At 28.3% G+C, this 20,651-nt stretch overlaps 1 protein-coding gene across 3 annotated transcripts in view; it reads right to left on the bottom strand.

The window, feature by feature from the left end:
- Positions 1-20,651, bottom strand: part of LOC107172235 (protein Skeletor, isoforms B/C) — a 104,714-nt gene that overhangs the window by 75,872 nt on the left and 8,191 nt on the right. For all 3 annotated transcript variants that reach the window (XM_089228395.1, XM_089228396.1, XM_089228397.1), the window contains exon 2: positions 13,945-14,154. In XM_089228395.1, the coding sequence (XP_089084521.1) occupies positions 13,945-14,071 (127 nt within the window). In that variant the 5' untranslated portion in view covers positions 14,072-14,154. The remainder of the gene's footprint in view (positions 1-13,944; positions 14,155-20,651) is intronic.

The raw sequence follows: 20,651 nt of genomic DNA, 5'->3' as shown, positions 1-20,651 counted from the left end.
TTGGGCTTTTAGCATTACATATTATGTGTAATATAATAACTAATAAGTGGCGCACACAAAGGGATAAAGGGATGGCAGTCGACACCCACGTTAAATGTGTTGTGAGTGGCCCGTAGGCCGTAGGTGACTGTAAGTAAATTTACTGTTGTATAACTTATACAGACAAAACTTATATAAGTGACCTCTAATTAATCTGAATTTCGTTGATACGTTTAAATGTTTTTTTGGTAAGTACAGCTATATATTTTAATGGACAACAGTGTGTGTCATAAAAAATGATCACACAATGACAACCCATATAGAAAACGAGTGGCATACTGATAAGTGTATTTTAAAATAACATCGCCTTGTTAAATATATATACATAGGTATTATAATACATTATTAGCATATTATTAACCATTATATAGCTGGCACGTTCTTGCTGCTGTAGTATATAGATACTCTTTCGGTACCTTTGTGTACCTATAAATGCAAACTAAACGTTTTGGCGTAGTGTAAATGATACGCGATATCGTAAAAAGTTTTTTTAAGCTTTTGTTTTTAAAATTAAATTTTGCTCACCGTAAAATGAATTATGAAACTTATATAATATTATGGGTCACGAATTTTGTAATATACCACTAATTTTATATCTTATTATATTACCTAATATATTAAATGTACAATATTACGGCTTGCACGGGGATAATAATTCATTATCTTTTTATTGAATTATAATTTATAATACGCGCACTGTATTATAATATTATTTTTCTATTATTTACAAATAAAAGTATCTGTGAATGTATTAGGATAAAAATAGTTAAACAAATCCAGATTTGCATTCAAAAGCTGATATAATTGAATGGATTATTATGGTATATATGCAACGAGCATAAAATATCCTTTTCCGACATGTTAAAAAAAATATGGATAAGAACAGCAGCTAAAGTGAAAAAAAAATTTTTTTTTTAAAGAATTTTAACAATGATAAAAAAAATCGTAAATAGAAACTACTATTGGACTGATGATATTCTATTATAATAACATATTATATGCTGTAATTACTGTGGTATAGAAGATTTTTTTTATTGAAATGTTCAAATATATCACATAATATATTATCATGCCCGTTGCCCTACTGAAATATCTAAATGCTGGACACTACTAGTCACTGAAAATGTGTCTGCTATTTGAAGATGTCCGTTTTTTAGATAGTTAAATTTGTAAAAAGTTTGTGTTTTGTTCCCAAATAAAGTCTGCAATTTAGAGGTATCCGTTAAAAAAGGTTTCACGTTTCACTGTAACTATAAAGTACTATCTCTATTAATTACTATAAAGTAATGAATAATAAGAAACCTTAGATTAAAGGCTACAATCTCTCATAATCTCTATATAGCTAACTCTATAACGACAAGTTTATGAAAAAATTTCAAAATTTTACGTGTTGTACCTAATATAGTAATATATAATATAAAATCAGTCGAATGATATACCGTACATATGGAAATCAAGTCAATATTTACTCTCCTAAAAAAGTGTTAGATTAAGTATAATAAATATATTAACACAAATCACAGTTAAATAATATTATTATTACTATAGTATCGTTATCCCACAACATTTTTATACGCATATTGTAGGTATACGATATTATTGATATTATGATATAGTATAAAAATATAGGATAACGTATAAGTAATTTTAAGTACCTACGTTTTAGAATTTTTAGGTATGTATGGTATTTAAAAATATAAATAATATACAAACTATTTGATGTACTATTATATATATATATATATTTTTTTTACTGATCAAAGTACATCGACAACTAAGCCATTAATAAAATACATTTTCTAGATTAAATTAAATTGTACAATTCTGTTTTTTTTAAGAATAAAATTAAGTTTTTTACATTCTTTGGGTTTGGTCCAAGTGCTTGACGGATTTGTTCGGATATGTGAAATTGATTGGGATGGGGGGGGGGGTCCCCCCCAAAGAATTATTGAATGCGTCTGGAGACCTTAAATTTTAAATATTTAAATATTATAATAATAATTATAGTAAGATTATTTTGTATTATGATATGACACCCCCCCCCCCCCTAATCAAAAATTGTAAATACGCCACTGGTTACTGGAACAATATTTCGCAGAAACAGTGCATTTTGCAATATATTTAACTACCTAGTATGTCATTTTGTATAATACTTGTAAGTAATTTTATATTTTGCAGTGAAAATAACACAGTGCCTACATTGCGGACAAAACAACTTGTTATCCTGTTTGATAAACATATTATTTTCACTAACAGCTATTTACTAAGATCAATTTAAATATAATAGTTTGGTTTTCTGTTGCAAAACTCATTATCTCCATTATAAGTAGTTAGTACCTTTTCTGTTGTGTATGTATTCAACTCAACTATTTCTCAATACTCTGTTCAGTCATAATTTTTACTTTTTTTCCAAAACAATACAATTACAATACAATACAATAAAATTATCAATACACAATGATTTCATAATAACTATATCAATCTAGCTGCTTATAACTACATGTTTAAATTTCATAAGTAGATAAAAACGGAAATATTCTGTTTTAGAAAAACACTTCACTCAATTATGAATATCATAAAATTGCAGGAATTTTGATCTTAAATATTTTAACAATAATCAATTGTACACATTTAAGGAAAGCTACGTATATTCTAAAAATATTCCAAAAAAATCATCTTAGTGATTTGCATCTAACAAAATAGCGTGTACCTATATCACAAATCAGGTCTTTCCTAAATAGTATAAAAAATCTATATAAATAGCTATAAATAATATTATAGGGTCCTTATAAGTATTTTATTACTTGAAATTTCCAAAATATAAAAATTTGAATTAGTTCAAAATAAAAATTATAAATGTGTTAGAACGATCGCTGTGAATCACCATTACGATAGCCTATCCTAACGTCCTAACCTAACCTTTAAGTGCTAATATAAGGGCCTCAACATACATGTAGGTATATTATCATAAACATTCATCACATATACCTACTGCCCAGAGGCGTACGCAGGATTTTCAATGGGGGGGGGGGGCTTGAAAATGAATTACTATTTATTTTTATTTTGTCCATTCTAATAATTGTAGACGTTTAGGTGAGGTATTTAAAAATGTTTGTACAACTTCAACTTCTCAACTTTTCTAGTAGAAAAAATGCTCTAATTATAAACCTTGATAGGAGTTTTTGGAAGGAAATTGGATTTAGTTTGAAATTTGAGAGGTCAAAATTGAAAATTCTCAGTATTTTTTAAAACAATCGGGAAAACAAAAATAATTGAAAAATTGTTTAGTAACCTTGGTTTTTTTTTCTAAAAATGTCAATAAAAAATTATTCGTTCGGTCAAAAAGCTTTAAAATGTAATACAAGGTTTTATTATACCTATAGTTATCTAAAAATATTAACGACACATATATAGGCACGATTATTTTTTATAAGCATTTATAGTCCAATTTTTGACAAAACCACAAAAATTAATTTGTAGATTAAAATTTATAAAATATTAAATTTGTATAGCTAAGGCTTGAAAATTCAATACAGGTCATTCATACAAGTAGTTTATACTTTTACCAAAAAATTACTAATTTTTTTACGAAAATTGGTATGCAAATCAATGTTTTTTTTTAAATGAATTTATTCTGGTAAGACGTTTATTAATTTTCGTCTTGCTTACTATAGCTGACGACAGTTGAAGTTTGATACATTTTTTTTTTTTTAAGTAATACTTATGAGGGCAATGGGGGGGGGGGGGCTACAGCCCGTTAGCCCCCCTCTGCGGACGCCACTGTACTGCCTATATACTTTCGAGATGGTGATGTGTATAATTTGGTCGATCATTTTTGAAAGTTTTCCGTCACTATATAGTTACTTACTATAATATAATATAATATGTAATATACATCTGTCGAGGGTGCATGATAATATACATAATAATAATACGCGTGACATTATACTGAACAAAACGCGTATAATACAGTCAATATGATTTATGAACCGTTCGACGTCGACGCACGTTACACGTATTAAAATAATAATAATAATAGTGTATAAAAAATAAAAATAGTGGCAATGTATATAATATTCTACAGTACCTACTCGTATATGAAAACAATATATTTTATAGGGTGTACCGAGAGGACGTTAATTATTTGCATCGTCCCCCAAAAACATTTATGAGCAGTTTTTTCTCTCATCGCTCGACAATTATTATTAATTATTTTATTAATATTGCTGTTATCATCATTGTTGGTTATTACCCCAAGTCTTGCGGGGCGGTCACGCAGGACATTATATTATATTATTATAATACACGTTCAACAAGCGGTCCGTTTAAACTACACAATACACCATGGTCTAATGTATATATTATCATATCGGATACTTTATTACATACGCAGACACGCCTATAATATTACTGTATTATACATAAATAAAAATATATACTCAATATCCATCCTACTCCTTCTCCTACTTTAACAGATAATGTTATAATTGAAACAAACTACAAATTTGTTTTTTTCACTTAGATGTTTATATGCTGTATTTATATGCTGTATTTTAGCAAAATTTAGATACAAAAATATACTGTAATACAATTTAATCGGGCTATCGTCCATCATGTCAAATCAAATAAATGTAATGGACTTAAATAAGTTGAAATGGCGGAAAACGTTTAATAATGAAGCCTGCAGTTTTGAACCAATATTGTATATTTTTTACAATGTCTATGATTATTAACAGTTATTTTCCGATATTTATTTGAATTCATAAGAATATTATTAAAATATAATATGAATTATTATGTTACATTCAGTTGACGACAGTACAATATTCATTATATTTGGTAACTCTTATATAGTTATAACATTATACTATGTCAGTGCATATCGTACACCGCAATGTGTATATTATCATAATTAAAGTAATTCATAATCATTACAAACAAAATTGAGTTGGCCCCATTAGAAAGATTTTTAACGAAACACTACGTAACAAAATGCTGTATTTTAACCTGCAGACGTACCTGAGTCAATTAAATTATACGAAATCACATTATTACATAATATTATTATATTGTATAATATAATAAAAGTAACACTGATAACAGTATAGTATACATACGAACTTAAAATGTAATTAATTTGCTACAATAATTACATATTACATATTATTATTTCTTAATATTATTATTGTCCTACATTTTATGGGTATGTACGCATATTCTAAATTTTTCGTGGAATTTCTCGAAAAGTACATAACATAAAATAATCTTTTACACAGTTCATATTTTATACATTAAATTTTCCAAACAAATATTATTAACTGTTATATCAATAATATTATATTATAATGTATTCAATGTTCAAGGTATTAATAATTTTAAACGATTATGCGAAGCCCGCCTGTATTTAAAAATCGGCCAATTTTCACAATGGTCGCAACTGTAACGAAGAAATAGTAACGAGACAATCAACTAGATTATCAATGAAACTATTTGTTAAAATCAAAATTCACGTCCATTTAAATACGCGATGTTTCACGATGTATACAACACAATAAAACTTTATACCTATAATCAAAGTGCCATAACCATGAGCACTGTCTGCAGTATGCCAGTATGTATAAGGAGCATAGCCGAGTACCGATGCCATTATAGGTCTCGACGTCTGCACTTTCGAATATAGAAACTCGCTATTGTCGGGGGTAACTTTTGCGCAAGTACATAATTATACACAATATAAAGCCGAGAAACTGATGAAGTCGAAGTGAAATCATTATAATATACTATTATATAGTTATAATATTATAATATATGTATATATCATGTTTACAACTGTGGTAGTAATTATAACACCACGTGGGCCGCGGTTTTTCACATGTGTATATATTATAGTTGGAGTTTTGGTAACTGCAAAATCGTCGTTCGTTATTTTAAAAGCAGCTTAAATCGTTATAGGTGTATTTAATGACGTTAGAATAATAAATAATTAAGGTACATCTACATATAGTAAGTTTATATTTTTCTAACTTTCTTTTATTTGAATACTTACGTCTTAAACCATTGACTAATGGTGATCTATATAAATAAAGTTATATAGTGACATATTAATTCTTATCATTATTGCATTCAAACGAAACGTTTTATTCATATCAATTTTTAAAAGTTCTAAAATACCTAAATATCTTTTTAAAAATATTAACTAAATTCTTTAAAATTACTGCAGGTTCATCAATTATCACAGAATAAATAAATATTGACTATTTGCATTAAATACGTATATAGTGGTAAATATCATGTTTTAAAGTATCTCCCGTATAAAATTGTGTTTCTTATGACTTACCACAGAATTTAACCTTTTAACCACCGATATTATCCAATACATGTATTATATTAAATGTGTGCGCGTGTATATATATATATATAATATATATACGTATCGCATCCCCTTGGTGGCGTTTGTCGGGCGGACTCGGTGTCGACGGCGTCTTTTACCCGAAAAATGTGGTCACGATATCGATCATAAAACGGTACCGCCCCTGCGCCGCGCCCGGATATGCGACCCTGAGCACACAGACTCCGCCCTTCAGGCCACCGATAATCACTCCCCCCCGTACATAATATATATATAAAATATAATAGTAGTCGTACAGTAGATTCTGTGCCCAAACCGCACAGTGCTTCGTATATCTTATTATTATTATTATATAATATATAATATTGTAAACGGCCGCAGCAGCCCGAGAAATATAACGTTTGGTCCGCGGCTCCTCCTCGTCTCGTATATCCATCCGTATATAACCGCTCAGCCGACACTGCGGATTTCATGTAATGTGTGTGTATAAGGGGGATGGGGGTTGTGGGTGTGAGTGTGCGTGTGCGCATAATGCTGATTTAGCTTTTTCTACGGATAACGCATCGTCGTCGTTAAAATAGTCTATATACACCACCTACTTATATAATATAATATAGGACCTATATTACAGGTATATTACATACATTATATTATGTATTTATGGTTTACTATATCGTATATTATTACTTATATTATTATGATATTGATACGTCCTATACTGTAAGACGCACTATGGCTGGTATATGATGTGCGCATTCTTATTATATTTTTTCTTTAATTAATTCTAAGCCCGGAAACTATATTGCCATTAGTTGTTTGTAGGGGTAACGATTGGTTTGGAACATGTGTTGTATGTGAGGTAAGGATTTTGTTGCTAAATATCCTGGATGGTCAGTGGTCACCCATCCAGGAAGTATAGTAATACCGGCTGGCATGCACACATAGAACGCGTAAGCAAGCTATAAGTGTAGAAACCGGGCCACACCAAGCCACCTTTTAAATTACTATTATTATCATGATTATAAAAATATCTACAATGTGTTAGTGTATATAGATTATAGGTGGTAGGTTAGGTGAAAATATAATATAATTTGTTAATCCGCTTGCTAAATAATATATAATAATAAATGTGATATGTATATATTATAGTAATGCAACGTACCATGTATACATAATATTATCATACAGCCATATAAGTGGTTTCGTTACTTCACGTTTTTATTTCTATGTTTATTTTATAAATCTATTATGCATTTGACACATATAACATGCATTTATTATAAGAAAAAAATTTAATTTTTACTAACTCTTAATTTCAACAAATAATATTGGGTTATTAACTTTCATATGAAAATGCACTATGATATTTTTATGCCGTACAAGTAACACAATAAATGTATGATAGTGATAGTATATAAATCAGTAAGCCCCATGTGTTATGTGGACATTATTTTTTAACTATAGCCTATATAAGTTTGATTATATTTTTTTAAATTTAACTAAATTAATCTTCATTAACTTAATCAACAAACTATAGTTTAATTTACTATTGTAATACATTAGCCATTTACATTTGTTTTAAATCATAAAATCTATCATTTAAAAATTTAAAATATTATTTTGTCGTTCTCTCTGTATATTATAGTAATAGCTAATAAATATTTTCATGATGTTTCATGGTAATACAACAATAATAGAGATACAATGATATATTATGATAATAAAGTAAAATTTTAATTATATATGCTATTATGATCGATAACAAAATGATAACAGCCTTCTACTAGGGTCCGGAAATTATAAAAATAAAGAACATTTTGAAAGTAAATAGAGAATTTAATTCCGAATAATAATAGCATATCTATAAATGATAACTCAAGTTGAAATGTAATAAGAAGTTAAACTTGTTCTTGTGGTTTAGATATTTATGTATTTAAAAATTTTTTTTTTTTTATAGCCAAGTTATAAATTTATATTAAATGCATATATTATACAATGCATATATATATATTTAAATGTATTATTAGTTAAGAAAAATGAACAGTCTTATGTAAATTTAATGCGACTATTTCAATTAATTATTTGTTTGTACGTACATTTTCCTGTATTATTGGACTATACATACATTTATACTTATGTTGGTAATATGTACCATATACAATGTAGATATATACCTAAGCATCACACTAAGCAGTATTAAAAAAATACAGATAAAATAATAATACCTACAATACGTAAAATCAAACATTGAGGTAAAAATAAGTAAAAGATGGAAATCACTACATTAACTTTTATTTAGTGAAAAAAAAGATTGTCGGTCACTGCACTCGTTTTTGCAGAGCAAAAATTACGCACACGTGTCCCTCGTTTTATGAATTTTTTACTATTATTATCAGAGACTCTGATACTCACGCATCCTCTAATAGGGTTTGTGTGAGTTTCTGTTTATACCAATAAGCTATAAAGAGAAACGACTTGTCATATAAAACTTTAAATCGTTTTATACGTAATCCTAGATCGTTCCACGATCCTAGTTTATATATGTTATACATTTATACCATATAATACCTACTTGATATTATATAACATTATAATATATTCACCGCGGCTCTTGATTTCGGTGGCAATCGAAAAACAAAAATATGATAATTAAGCAGAAAAATCAATGTCGATCGTTTTAATTTATGCTTAATATAATATTAATGTACCTACTCGATAGATAATTTATATAATATTGTACTGTATAATATGCATTCTCGATACATTAAAAATGTATACACTCTTTTTGTCATTGACACACGCACGAAGAGCTACAAGAATGTTGAATTCACAACTTAATTGAACAATCTGTAAGATATGGGTGGCGAGTAGCATAGTAAATTATAGTAACTGATGTTAAATGTACTGGTGGATTTTATTTGTATATTGCATTTTGAGATAACCAAAGAAAAGTAACATACCTATTATGATTGTAATATTAATGGATAAAAATCGATTAAAACATTTTTTATAATTTTTTCGAATATTTAATAGGTGATGAATCTGTTTTAAAAATTATCAAAACCCCTTACTGCGTAAAGTAATGTTTTGTCAGTATTCGAATCTCTTTTCGTAAATATCCCTATAATGAGAGACATCATAAAACCAAATCTAATAGATATAGACCTATTCCCTCCGACCTCCGCTACAGGTTATAGGTATCCTTCAATAACCTAAGGTTTTATGATTTTAACATGTGGATTGTTTATAATTGTATATAGGTACTTTTAAAATTATTATTTTGAACTTAAATTTATATAAATTGTTTTAATGACTTGTTCCCTTTAGCGCTTATAATTTATGATATTAATATAATATTAATTAATATTAATATAATATTAATTAATATTATGACTTATTCCGTTTCTCATAACAGTCATAACATGACATGAAATTTGACTAGTTCGCATAACCGAATTTGACAATTATAACTCATTAAAGAATAATAACACCAGAACAACTGCGTGACTATTAGATATGGTGTGAAATTTCCTACCAATTTAACATTATACCGAATATTTTAAGAATTGATTTGTCCCCCTTTTTATGAATTCCGTTCAATGATCTCAGTCGGAATCAGCTAATGATTTATATTTTGGTTATGCTCCGGAGTGAGTTATTACTGTCAGAAATATCGTCTACTCGTGGTGAGCCAAATATTTCACCAATTCAGAAGGTAGTTATATAATATTGCTTACATAATATATATATATAGGTAAGGATTTTGAAACTATCCAAAGAAACCTTAAGATATGGTGGATGGATCGTTACTACCATATAAAATAATACGGCGTATTTAAATGATTTAATTTGAATATAATATAATATAATCTATACACCAATTTGTCAAATGAACATATATCATGTACATCTGGATCAATGATTAGATTTATTAGAGTCAAAAATAGTAACACACCTGAATTTTATTTTAAAAATTTGTTTATATAAAATATTAGGTCACATCACTCCACTTCTATTAAAATTTTTTTTTCAGAAAGAAGCATTTGTTTAGACAAATAATTTATAGTCAAAAATACGTTTGGGTGGTCGGAAAAATTGTATTTTAATAGCTAAGAATGGGATGTATCTTTTATCAAACAGAACATTTTATTTTGTATTTAAATTTAAATAGTACATGTAAGCCACTCATATTTATCTTATGTGATAATATATAATAATGTATTATGCTCAGTTGACTACATAAAAATGTATATTATACTTGTCCTTCTATATATATTATAAAAGTTGTATAACATCAGAAATACAATCGCAGAGTTTGAAATGCAAAAAACATTTTGTCCTATAAATATATACTATTTTTAGATTATATTCGCGTTAAGCCACGTCGTCAGACGACACATCATTCGAACTGCGGACAATGACGAGACAAGATAATATGACAGATGGCTGCAACGAGATCGGCGACTTTTGTTAAGTTGATAAGTCGCTTTTAGAAAATAATTGTATTGAAAGTGTAATGGAGTAGGCAAAAAGACGATTTATTTTGAATACGATCATTTTTATGTTGTAGGTAGCTTATATTATTATATGCCTTAAGACGAATTTCGATTTTTTTTTCGACTGAAAATACTATAATAATATGTCATCACCAACTTTTTAAGACTATAATTATTTTCCTTAGTAAGAAGAATAAACTTTTCAAGCCAACCATGTTATACACCTACCATTAACTTAAGTATCAAAGTATCGCAATAATAATTGAGGAATTTAATTTATTAATTTTTTTTAAATTATTACAAATTTTTACTTTAAATAGGTATTATGTATTTTACTTTTTATAGTTTTTATTTTATATATTCCAATTAGCTACAGAAAACTTCAAAAAACACAACAAAATTGATCATTTAAATGTGTGGTTTATTTAAATGAAAAAACGCAATTTATACGCGCAAATATACTTTAAGAAAACGAAAGATAGTCGCTACTCCCTTCACAATACATTATTATAACGGTCTCAAGTTTCTATCAGCTGTTACCTGACCATAATAACAGAGCTACACGCGCACTTGATACAACATTCACGCATTAAGCTAAAAATTAATAAATAAAAAACCAAAACTAGGTTCTGAATTTCTGATTGTAAATTGTGGTTGCACACTGTGTTGTGTATTTATAAATTTTGTAAAAAAAGTGATAAATCGTGATCGAGATTGACAAGACGTGAATACGCAATATTTGTTCAATTTATAAAAAAACGATCTTACCAACTTACAGCACCCTTTTATCTAGCGAATGTAGTGATGTATTATTACGGTGGGAGGATAACCGTTCCCCCTATCGCTGTCGTTATTAGAAAGAATTTATTTCCAATGAGATGTAAATAAAATGATTTTTTTTTTGGTCATTATATTAAAAAACTAACATTAAATCCCCTACTAGTCCCCCTCCTCAAAAAAGTATATTTCTGGTACCTAAATTATAATAATCATAATCAACGTCAACGTCAACCAGCTGTGATAGGGATACGATACCATTTTTATGTTAAAATCGAATAAGTACACAAAACCACGATATCGTGAAACGCATTTGCAAAAACAATCGTGTCAGCAAGTAGCAAGTGTATTTAAGAAGTGTCGTGTACTCGTAATATAGTATGATATTATCATTATGTACGAACACGTGAAGGATAAGCCATGTTTAGTCAATGTACGAGAAACCGAAGAGTATATGAAAAAGTAACGTGTGTTTAATATGTTAAGCTCTTATCGCCGTCTGCTGTTTAATAATTGTGATGTGATATACACCGACAGTGAGATAATAAATGCAAAACAGAAGTAAATATGATTTAACTCGACGTAGTTTTAAGTTTAATTATAAATCACTGGCTGGGTATCCTAATAATTTTGTTAACGCCCGACACTTTACTGGAACGTCACACTAAGCGGCATGACGTTATCATTTACGGGCGAAAACTGTTTCAGATACCACGTGAAATATGGCAGGCATTCTAGGGTATTTAAAAAACCTTTTTTCTCTTTCTCACTCTCTCTCTCTCCCTCGCTCGATGTGTCTATCTCGTCGTTTCTGTTTCTATTTACTATCACTTTTTACTTTGTTTTTCCTTTTTTTGTCATTTGTAATCTAATGTTGTACGGCGATTACGCTTCAACCCTTTCAAATAAGTTTATTTTGTATAATGAAATTTAAATTTTTATAATTATAATTTAATATGTATATTCAATATTGTAGATAAAATACCTAAATATTACATTATAACGAACTTTACGAGTGTCGCATCATACGATAATAATATCCCCAGAAAATGTCCAAAGCCGAAAAAAAAAATATTAATAGGTACACATAATTAAATCTTATAACGTAGTTCTTGATTATTATTATAGACGTTCACTCATTATTTAGGATTTGGTCTGTGATGAGTGCTGCAGTCGAAAATTTGAATAACGACCTAATAATATGCACACAATGGCCGTGTATAACAAACTTCTGTGAGCATTAAACAAGAAAACACGTGTAAGAGAAACTTCACAGTTTATGCGCGTAGGTATTTATTACCCATTCATAATACGTCTTGATCGCTGCCCGATAAAACACTCACAATAGTTAGCTAAGTATTATTACTATTATAATATTATCGATCTGTTTATTTTGTGTAGTAGTGTTTCCATATATATTACCATGTAGGTACTTACAATCTCAGTTACCGTTCGAATCATAATAATCATAATATAATATTGAAATAGAATATATCATTTTGTATTGCATCGTAAATTTATTTTGAGGATTGGTATTGTAACTGATTTAAAGTTTAAAATAATATTCAAACATTTATCTTCTGTGGACCGAATTATCAAGTTTAAGTTGGACCTCATCATATTATATACGATTAAAATAGTGCAGCCACTTGGGTAATTCAAATATAACCGAATAAACTTTGCTATGATTGCAGTACTTTTTTTAGCTCTTCAAACTTGTATTTTGTCGGCAAAAAATATATTATTGAACCTTATTGTATAATTTTATCTCTGAGAGCTTATGATATGATATACATAAAATGTCCAGAAGTTTGAAATTTTTTAAATGGAACATGTTATAGGTATTTTATTTTCGGACTAAAAAGACTAAAAGTAATGAAAAATCAAATATATCAGAAAAATAGAAGAACATTTTATTATTTTTGATTAAATGGATCCAAATATCCAATTATATCGGAAGTTAACGTTTAACATGTGTGAATTTATTATTTTGTGTTTAGATTAAAACGATGGATTACGACGCATTCACTTCGTTAATTTGATGTACTGAAGAAACAGTTTTCTCCAGCTGTGGAGTTTAACAATTATATAATTATAATTTGTTAGGAAAAGCTGTTTTTAAACATACCTAAGTATCTTATTTTTAATATAAGTATTTTTTAGACGATTACCACCATTATTATTAACCATTGTTTAATTTGTCTGATATTTAAAATAGATAAAATTCAAACATACACGAGAATGGCTAGCACATTATTAAGAATACATTTTCAAATGACTCACCTGAATGCAGGACTAAAGTTGTGATACACAGGATGACGGCGGCGATATTATAATTCTTAACGTTGTTGCCGTTGATGGAGTCGCGGGTGGCGAAAAACCGTTTTGTGGCCATCCGGACGACTGCCATTTCGGTTTCGTCGTCGTCGACAATGGTAACGGAAGTGTTGCAGCACACGCATGTAGGGAGAACTAACTGGCTCTGGAATCACACTGAAAACAAAGCATTTAAGCACCGGTTTAATATTATTATATATATATATATATTATATTTTTTTTTTATCATTGACACATTTTATTATAACCGGATATCCGGTGATTTTTGGCAGCACACGATAGACAACTTTCAAACCTGCAGCAGAATCTGAGACGAATCCAAAGATTTCAATTTTAGAAAATTATTCATAATATAATATGCCATACCTATAGTTAATTAATTTTTCTGTTTTGAAAGGGCTCTTTATGGTACCTATATTATTATTATGATATGTAGCAAGAAGTCAGGACTACATTTAATTATTACGTTTATGGTCCAATCAACCAAGATTATATTAATATGGTTATTGGTTACACTATTTATCTACTTATATAACTTACAGAAATTAAGCGGAACGACCTATAAAATACCACCTCCCTAACCACTGTCATTAATCATAGAATATAACTTACAGTAAACAAGAAAAGACGTGGATACATTCAATGTATGGCAAGTTTACTGCAGTATAACATCCATATTGAGCTATCTACATGTGTTTTTAAATTTATTTATTTTCACCCTGTGTCATTGATTTTTTTGTCATAGTATTTCATAATGGGGAAACTCCAGATAATATAAATGACAATATGCGCACTTCATACCTAAATTAATATGTTTTTCTTGACCTAATTACGCTGCACAATAGATATTTCCAGGTGCATACTTTACGAGTATAATACGTACCGATGTTAAGGACTACTAAAACGATTTTTTTTTCAACGATTTGCCTCACACTTATATTTTAGATACGATTCATGAATATTTTATGTAATGTATAAGAAATAAATATCCTAATTAATTTTTCTCGTTAGTATTATTTTTTAAATTATTATGTAGTATTATAGGTACCTAATACCTACACACCTTGTATTACAGGGACTTGATAATATAACATTTTAATATAAATAATGCAATTGCATGTATATTATTATGATTGAGGATTAAACATTTTTATAGATATCAAAAACACATATTTTATCTTATTCACTTTTCAATTTTAATTATTTTTACCAATAAGTCTAAACATTTCTGTTATTTCCATTCTATCTGTATAAACTATAGTTATATATTATACCATATTTAGCCTTTAAAGTGGTATTATATTTTAATCTGTGATAAAATGCCTTTATTTTTTTAATGCGTTAATAAAATTAAGCAACAGACATCATCTCAAAAATAATTAGTTTGAGTGCTGTAATTGAATTTCATTTGGTAAGCCATTTGAACGATTGTTAAGAGATAATTTGTTTTGATACGTCTAATGGGTAGGCACTTCTGGAAAGTCCAAATGTTTAATAATTTTCCATTCGTCGTCCATATTGACATTTACATTATAATTTAGCTTTATTTAAACTTAAAACAGTTAAAACTTTTGTCAATCGATAAACATTAGTGAGATTTTATTCTGTAGTTAAATTATTATTTTAAATTGTTGCGTTCACATTTTTATCGATTTCTTACTTTTAATTATGACATCAATAATAATTAGTGTCTTGATATTTAATTTAACTAATGTATCAAGTCGGGCAATAACATAGTGAAACAATTAAAAATTTCAATAAAACAAGTCACTTTAACAGTATATTATACAGGTATGCAGTTAACCAGAAAATTGTAATACCTAATCAAACCACAAAAGGTATAAAGCCAAATAATTGGACTAAGCATTAAAGATGAAATTTTGGATTAAATTTGAGTTTTTTTTTTTTGAGCATTCAATACTACACATCATGATTCCATAAGATTGATGGGAAAGAAAGTACTTATAGTATACTCGTTGCAGAAATCAAGATTCAAAAGTCGAGATCTGAAAAATGTGTGCAAATGTTAAATTTAAATGTTCAAAATAATATTTTTAACAGTAGGTACCTACTATAAATAAATATCTGAGTTAAATAAACATAAGTATAGCGAAAATACTATAACATTCAAACGAAACCTAATTATACTAGTGCGATATTATTTATAAAGAAACGCCGGAACAAAGCGATTGAATAATAATAGTAATAATAATATATTATAATATATTCATATTATATTATATAATCTCGGAGAGATGTACATGTACTATTATGATATGTCCGACAATTCAGTGCTGGCGTTAACTATTTTATCTCGTGAAGCAAAACGTATAGATGCTCGACCACCACCGCCTAAATATTATCACACAGACCCGAGGGGGCTTTGCCCCCACACCCACAATTCACAATTCTACAACAATAATTTACATGATCATGTTAGTACCTATCAGAAATATAATAAAGTTACTTATGTTTGTGTTTCATTACTTATATTTTATAATATATTAATAAATAATAACATTACAACTCTATAGAGTTTCCGGTTTCATGTTACACTGTTACCACGATACCACATTATTGTACACACTACACATAGTGTATTTCCAGTAATCGTGAGATACAAATTATTATATAATTAGTATAAATAGTATTTAGTAAATAGTTGACCACTTGACCATATTATGTGTTTTTTAATATCCATTTCAGGAGGTACCACCACCTAATCAGTCGTGAGGCAATTGCCTCATGAAACACCCTATCACGCCGCCACTAGACATTGATGATGAATAATAATGATCGTATTTTTATTTGATATATTTATAATTATAATGCATCTACCTACTAGTATTATGCCCATCTTCGCTGCGACTTATCGACGGGGACATAAACTCGATGAAAAGTTTTTTTTTAACTTTTTAACTTATCTACCAGTTTATTTTACGATTAATAACACTTAGCATTTTCCTGTTGATATAGTGAATAATACATCGAAGTTTTAAGATCATGTAAATAAATGATATATTCTATAACCGTAGGTAAAAAATAATAAAAAATATTTTTATTGATAAGTTTTTTGAATGGAAATTTTTTTACGGAGGACGGAATCACGGAACACCGAAAACCTGTATAATGCTCGAAGCGCACAGTATTTCTGAAATTGACTTTTCCATGAAAATGAGTTCATGGTTATGGATGTAATACCTTTAAATAAAATTGGTTCAATAACCATTTTTCTATTGAGTTTTCATACCTAGGTACCTACATTTCGTTAGTTGTATTTTATTCTTTATTATGGTAATAATAAACGGGATAACGAATTTTGAAATGGTCGTCCTAAACAATTTCAATATAATATGAACTTACCTGGTTGTTGCAAAGAACCCCTTATACATTTGATTATTGCTGTAGATATTATTGTCTATGCGTAAGTACTCGGTGAGGTTAGTGTTATTATATTATTGTTGTTATAAGTTATAAGTGGAAAACGTTGATTTGTATACATTGTGGAAAAAAATTTAATTTACTTAGTCATCCGCCATGGGCAAAAAAAAAATATTTTGTTGCTGAGCATGTCTGTCGATCATTGTAGTATCGGTAAACTATTTGAACAAAATATTGTGAATTAGTTGTTCACACAAGTCTGATAATTTTAAATTTACCATATTTTCTTATCTTTGTATAAGTATTAAATTAATTTAAATTTAAATGTTTTAAATTTACACACACAACACACACACACACTGGATGCACAGTTCTATAATTTGCGATTTTAAATTTTAAATTTTTTTTAAATTACCTAGTAAATATATTTTGATTTAATAATTTATTAATAAGTATAAGAGCATATCATAATTTCACCTGACTACCACAGTATGAATCAGATAAAATAACCATGAATGTTTGATGAAATTGTTAATTATTTATTAAAATAAATTAAGAGTTTGTTACAATCAATAGATTTACTTGACCTTTAATACCTAACCTAACTATTTTTATAATAAGACAAGTCAATATAGCATTCCGTATTTGCTTTAAACAAGTTACGTGGTTCAGCAGTTTGCGTTGTTTCAGTGGATACAAGTGGGTACGTGAGATATACGTCATACATATAATAATTCATAATTTATAATATACATCAGTTAGCTGATACCAAAATATACATATTATGTTATAATTAAATATTTTGATTTGCTCGTTAGTTTATTCCATGCGGGATGTTCCGTGACAGTTTTTAAGTTTTGCGACACTACACTTGTCTTTAACACCCGACGTGCTGCAATATAATATAATAACAATATATTATATACACTCGGGATACATATTTTTGTTTTCTCCCATAAAATATTATTTTGCGTCGTTATCGCATAAATCGTGCATAATGGTATATTTGAACTGGTGCTGCGAGCATATTATTATTATCGTTTCGATTTGCCGAGTGTGAACATTATTTTCCTCGTGCGACATGTATGATAAATACGAGTAAGTATATATACATACCGAGTAAATATAATAATACGCATTTAACCTTAAAGCGTGGATATTTCATACAACAGCTTTCGCGATCGTTCCGTTTTCAACGACTTTCTAATATCGTTGGATTAAAATATTTAAATACCTATTACGATGATAATATTTATATATATATAATATATATATTATATACATTATTATATAGGGTGATTCACCAGGCAAGTTCATCCCCATTTTTATCCTTTATAATGATGCACTTATTCAAATTATGATTTTTTAACATTTTTTTTTACCAAACATTGTTATAGGAAGATTATTTTTTTTCAAAATGTTTTGTACCCTAATCGAAATTCGTTTCTGAGATATTAAATTTTATGTTCTAAGGATAATGACGATCTTTATAATAATGGTTTGAATTATATATTAAACAACGATTATATATATTATATTATAATATATAATTCAATCGTCTTATCATACACGAACATTTTTGAAAAATACAAAATTCAACTTTCATGTAAAATAAAATATGAACTACTTTAATTTTCAAATAATTATAACCCTAAAGTTATAACATAACAAATATCTCTTTCGAATTTGAATTTCCCTATGATATAACTATGATATAACTATTTGTAAAAAAAAACTGTACTTTTTCTCAAGTACACTTATAATTTACAAAAATAAGCTTTTGAAATTAATTCATAATTAAAAGAAAAAGGGGATGCGTATGCTAGGTTAATACAAAATAACTTTATAGGTTAGTTACAAATATCATGTTATTAGTATAATTATTATGTATTCTCATACACTTATAACGTCTATGTCTGAAGCGCTTGCTTTTTATTATAAATAAAATCAGGTAATCTTTATTTTTGTAAGATCAAAGCACTCCTCCTCTAGTTAAATGATCGTTTTTAATAAATAATTATATAATCGTTGTTATTATTTTTATATCTCACCACGTAGATGATACTACAGTCTACAATAACAATATAATATATATATATATATATATATATATGTGGTAATTTCGTACACAAACACGTTCGTATATTAAACGGTTTTTGAGTTGGAATCGTACATAAACTTTGCGGACGGGCGTGCGGTAAGGCGATAACGCATTCCTCTATCTCGTCGTTCGTTTCCACATCGCCAACCTCCTATGTACATGATCTTTAAACAACTATGACTTGTTGGAAATTGCATTGCATTTTACCAAACGATTTACGGCCGCAACCCATGAAGACCATATTATCATAATATTATTATCGTGGCGATAATAATGCAAATTATGCGGCTCGTATTTAATGGAAAAACAAATTTGAAAATAATATTATACACTCGAATGATGATAACGTTTTTATTTTTTCATTCCATCGCTGCACTGATATATGTAATATTTTATACATAAATAGCTGTTTAAATAATTAGTTATTCATCCTACAGATAATTAAATAATTTTCACTTTGGTTTTCAACTATATTATTGTATGGGAATGTAGAACAAAACGCTAAAGTTTTGACAGTTCAATTTCGAGTTTGAAAAATTATTTGCCTAAGTATTGTATACAATAACAGTATAATAATAGATAGTACGCAATACGCGCATTTTCAACTGAAATACAGCTTATATTATCATCTTTTGTACAACATACCCCGCCAACTACTGACGTATATTTAATCTTAAACTATAATTTTAAATAATATAAAAGTTATACAGGAAGACGAGAAGAGATTTCTTGCCAAGTTAAGTCGACGCGACGACGCAACAGTTTCGTTTGGACTTTTGGAGAAATTATTTATCTTCGCGTCTTCGACGCCATCGTCTCTAACGGAAACCAATTGTTGATGACGTGTTCGGTTGCAAAACTCTTCTGAAATAATATTTTATTTTCTAGCTTTTGTGACGCCTTCATTTTTAACATTGACTACATGTATCTGTTATTCAATATATTTCACTTATATTGTGAATATTCCAAGTCGTACATTATTGATCTCTCTACAGACGACACGCGCGATAATAATGTTATAATTTAGGTACTTATAAGAAAGATGTTTTGGTGAGATTTTATGTTGTATGAGGACTGAGGAACAGAGGAACAAAAGAATAAGCGCATTTGTTAAATATATCAAAAAATACATTTTTGTTTTTACACTGAGCATTATGTGAGTTATAATTAC

This window comes from Diuraphis noxia, unplaced genomic scaffold, assembly GCF_037042655.1.
Source record: "Diuraphis noxia isolate RWA-SAM2 unplaced genomic scaffold, SU_Dnox_SAM2 contig0005, whole genome shotgun sequence".
Classification (NCBI taxonomy): Eukaryota; Metazoa; Arthropoda; class Insecta; order Hemiptera; family Aphididae; genus Diuraphis; species Diuraphis noxia.
Note: the sequence above shows the minus strand (reverse complement) of the source record. Positions and strands in the feature narration are given on the sequence as shown.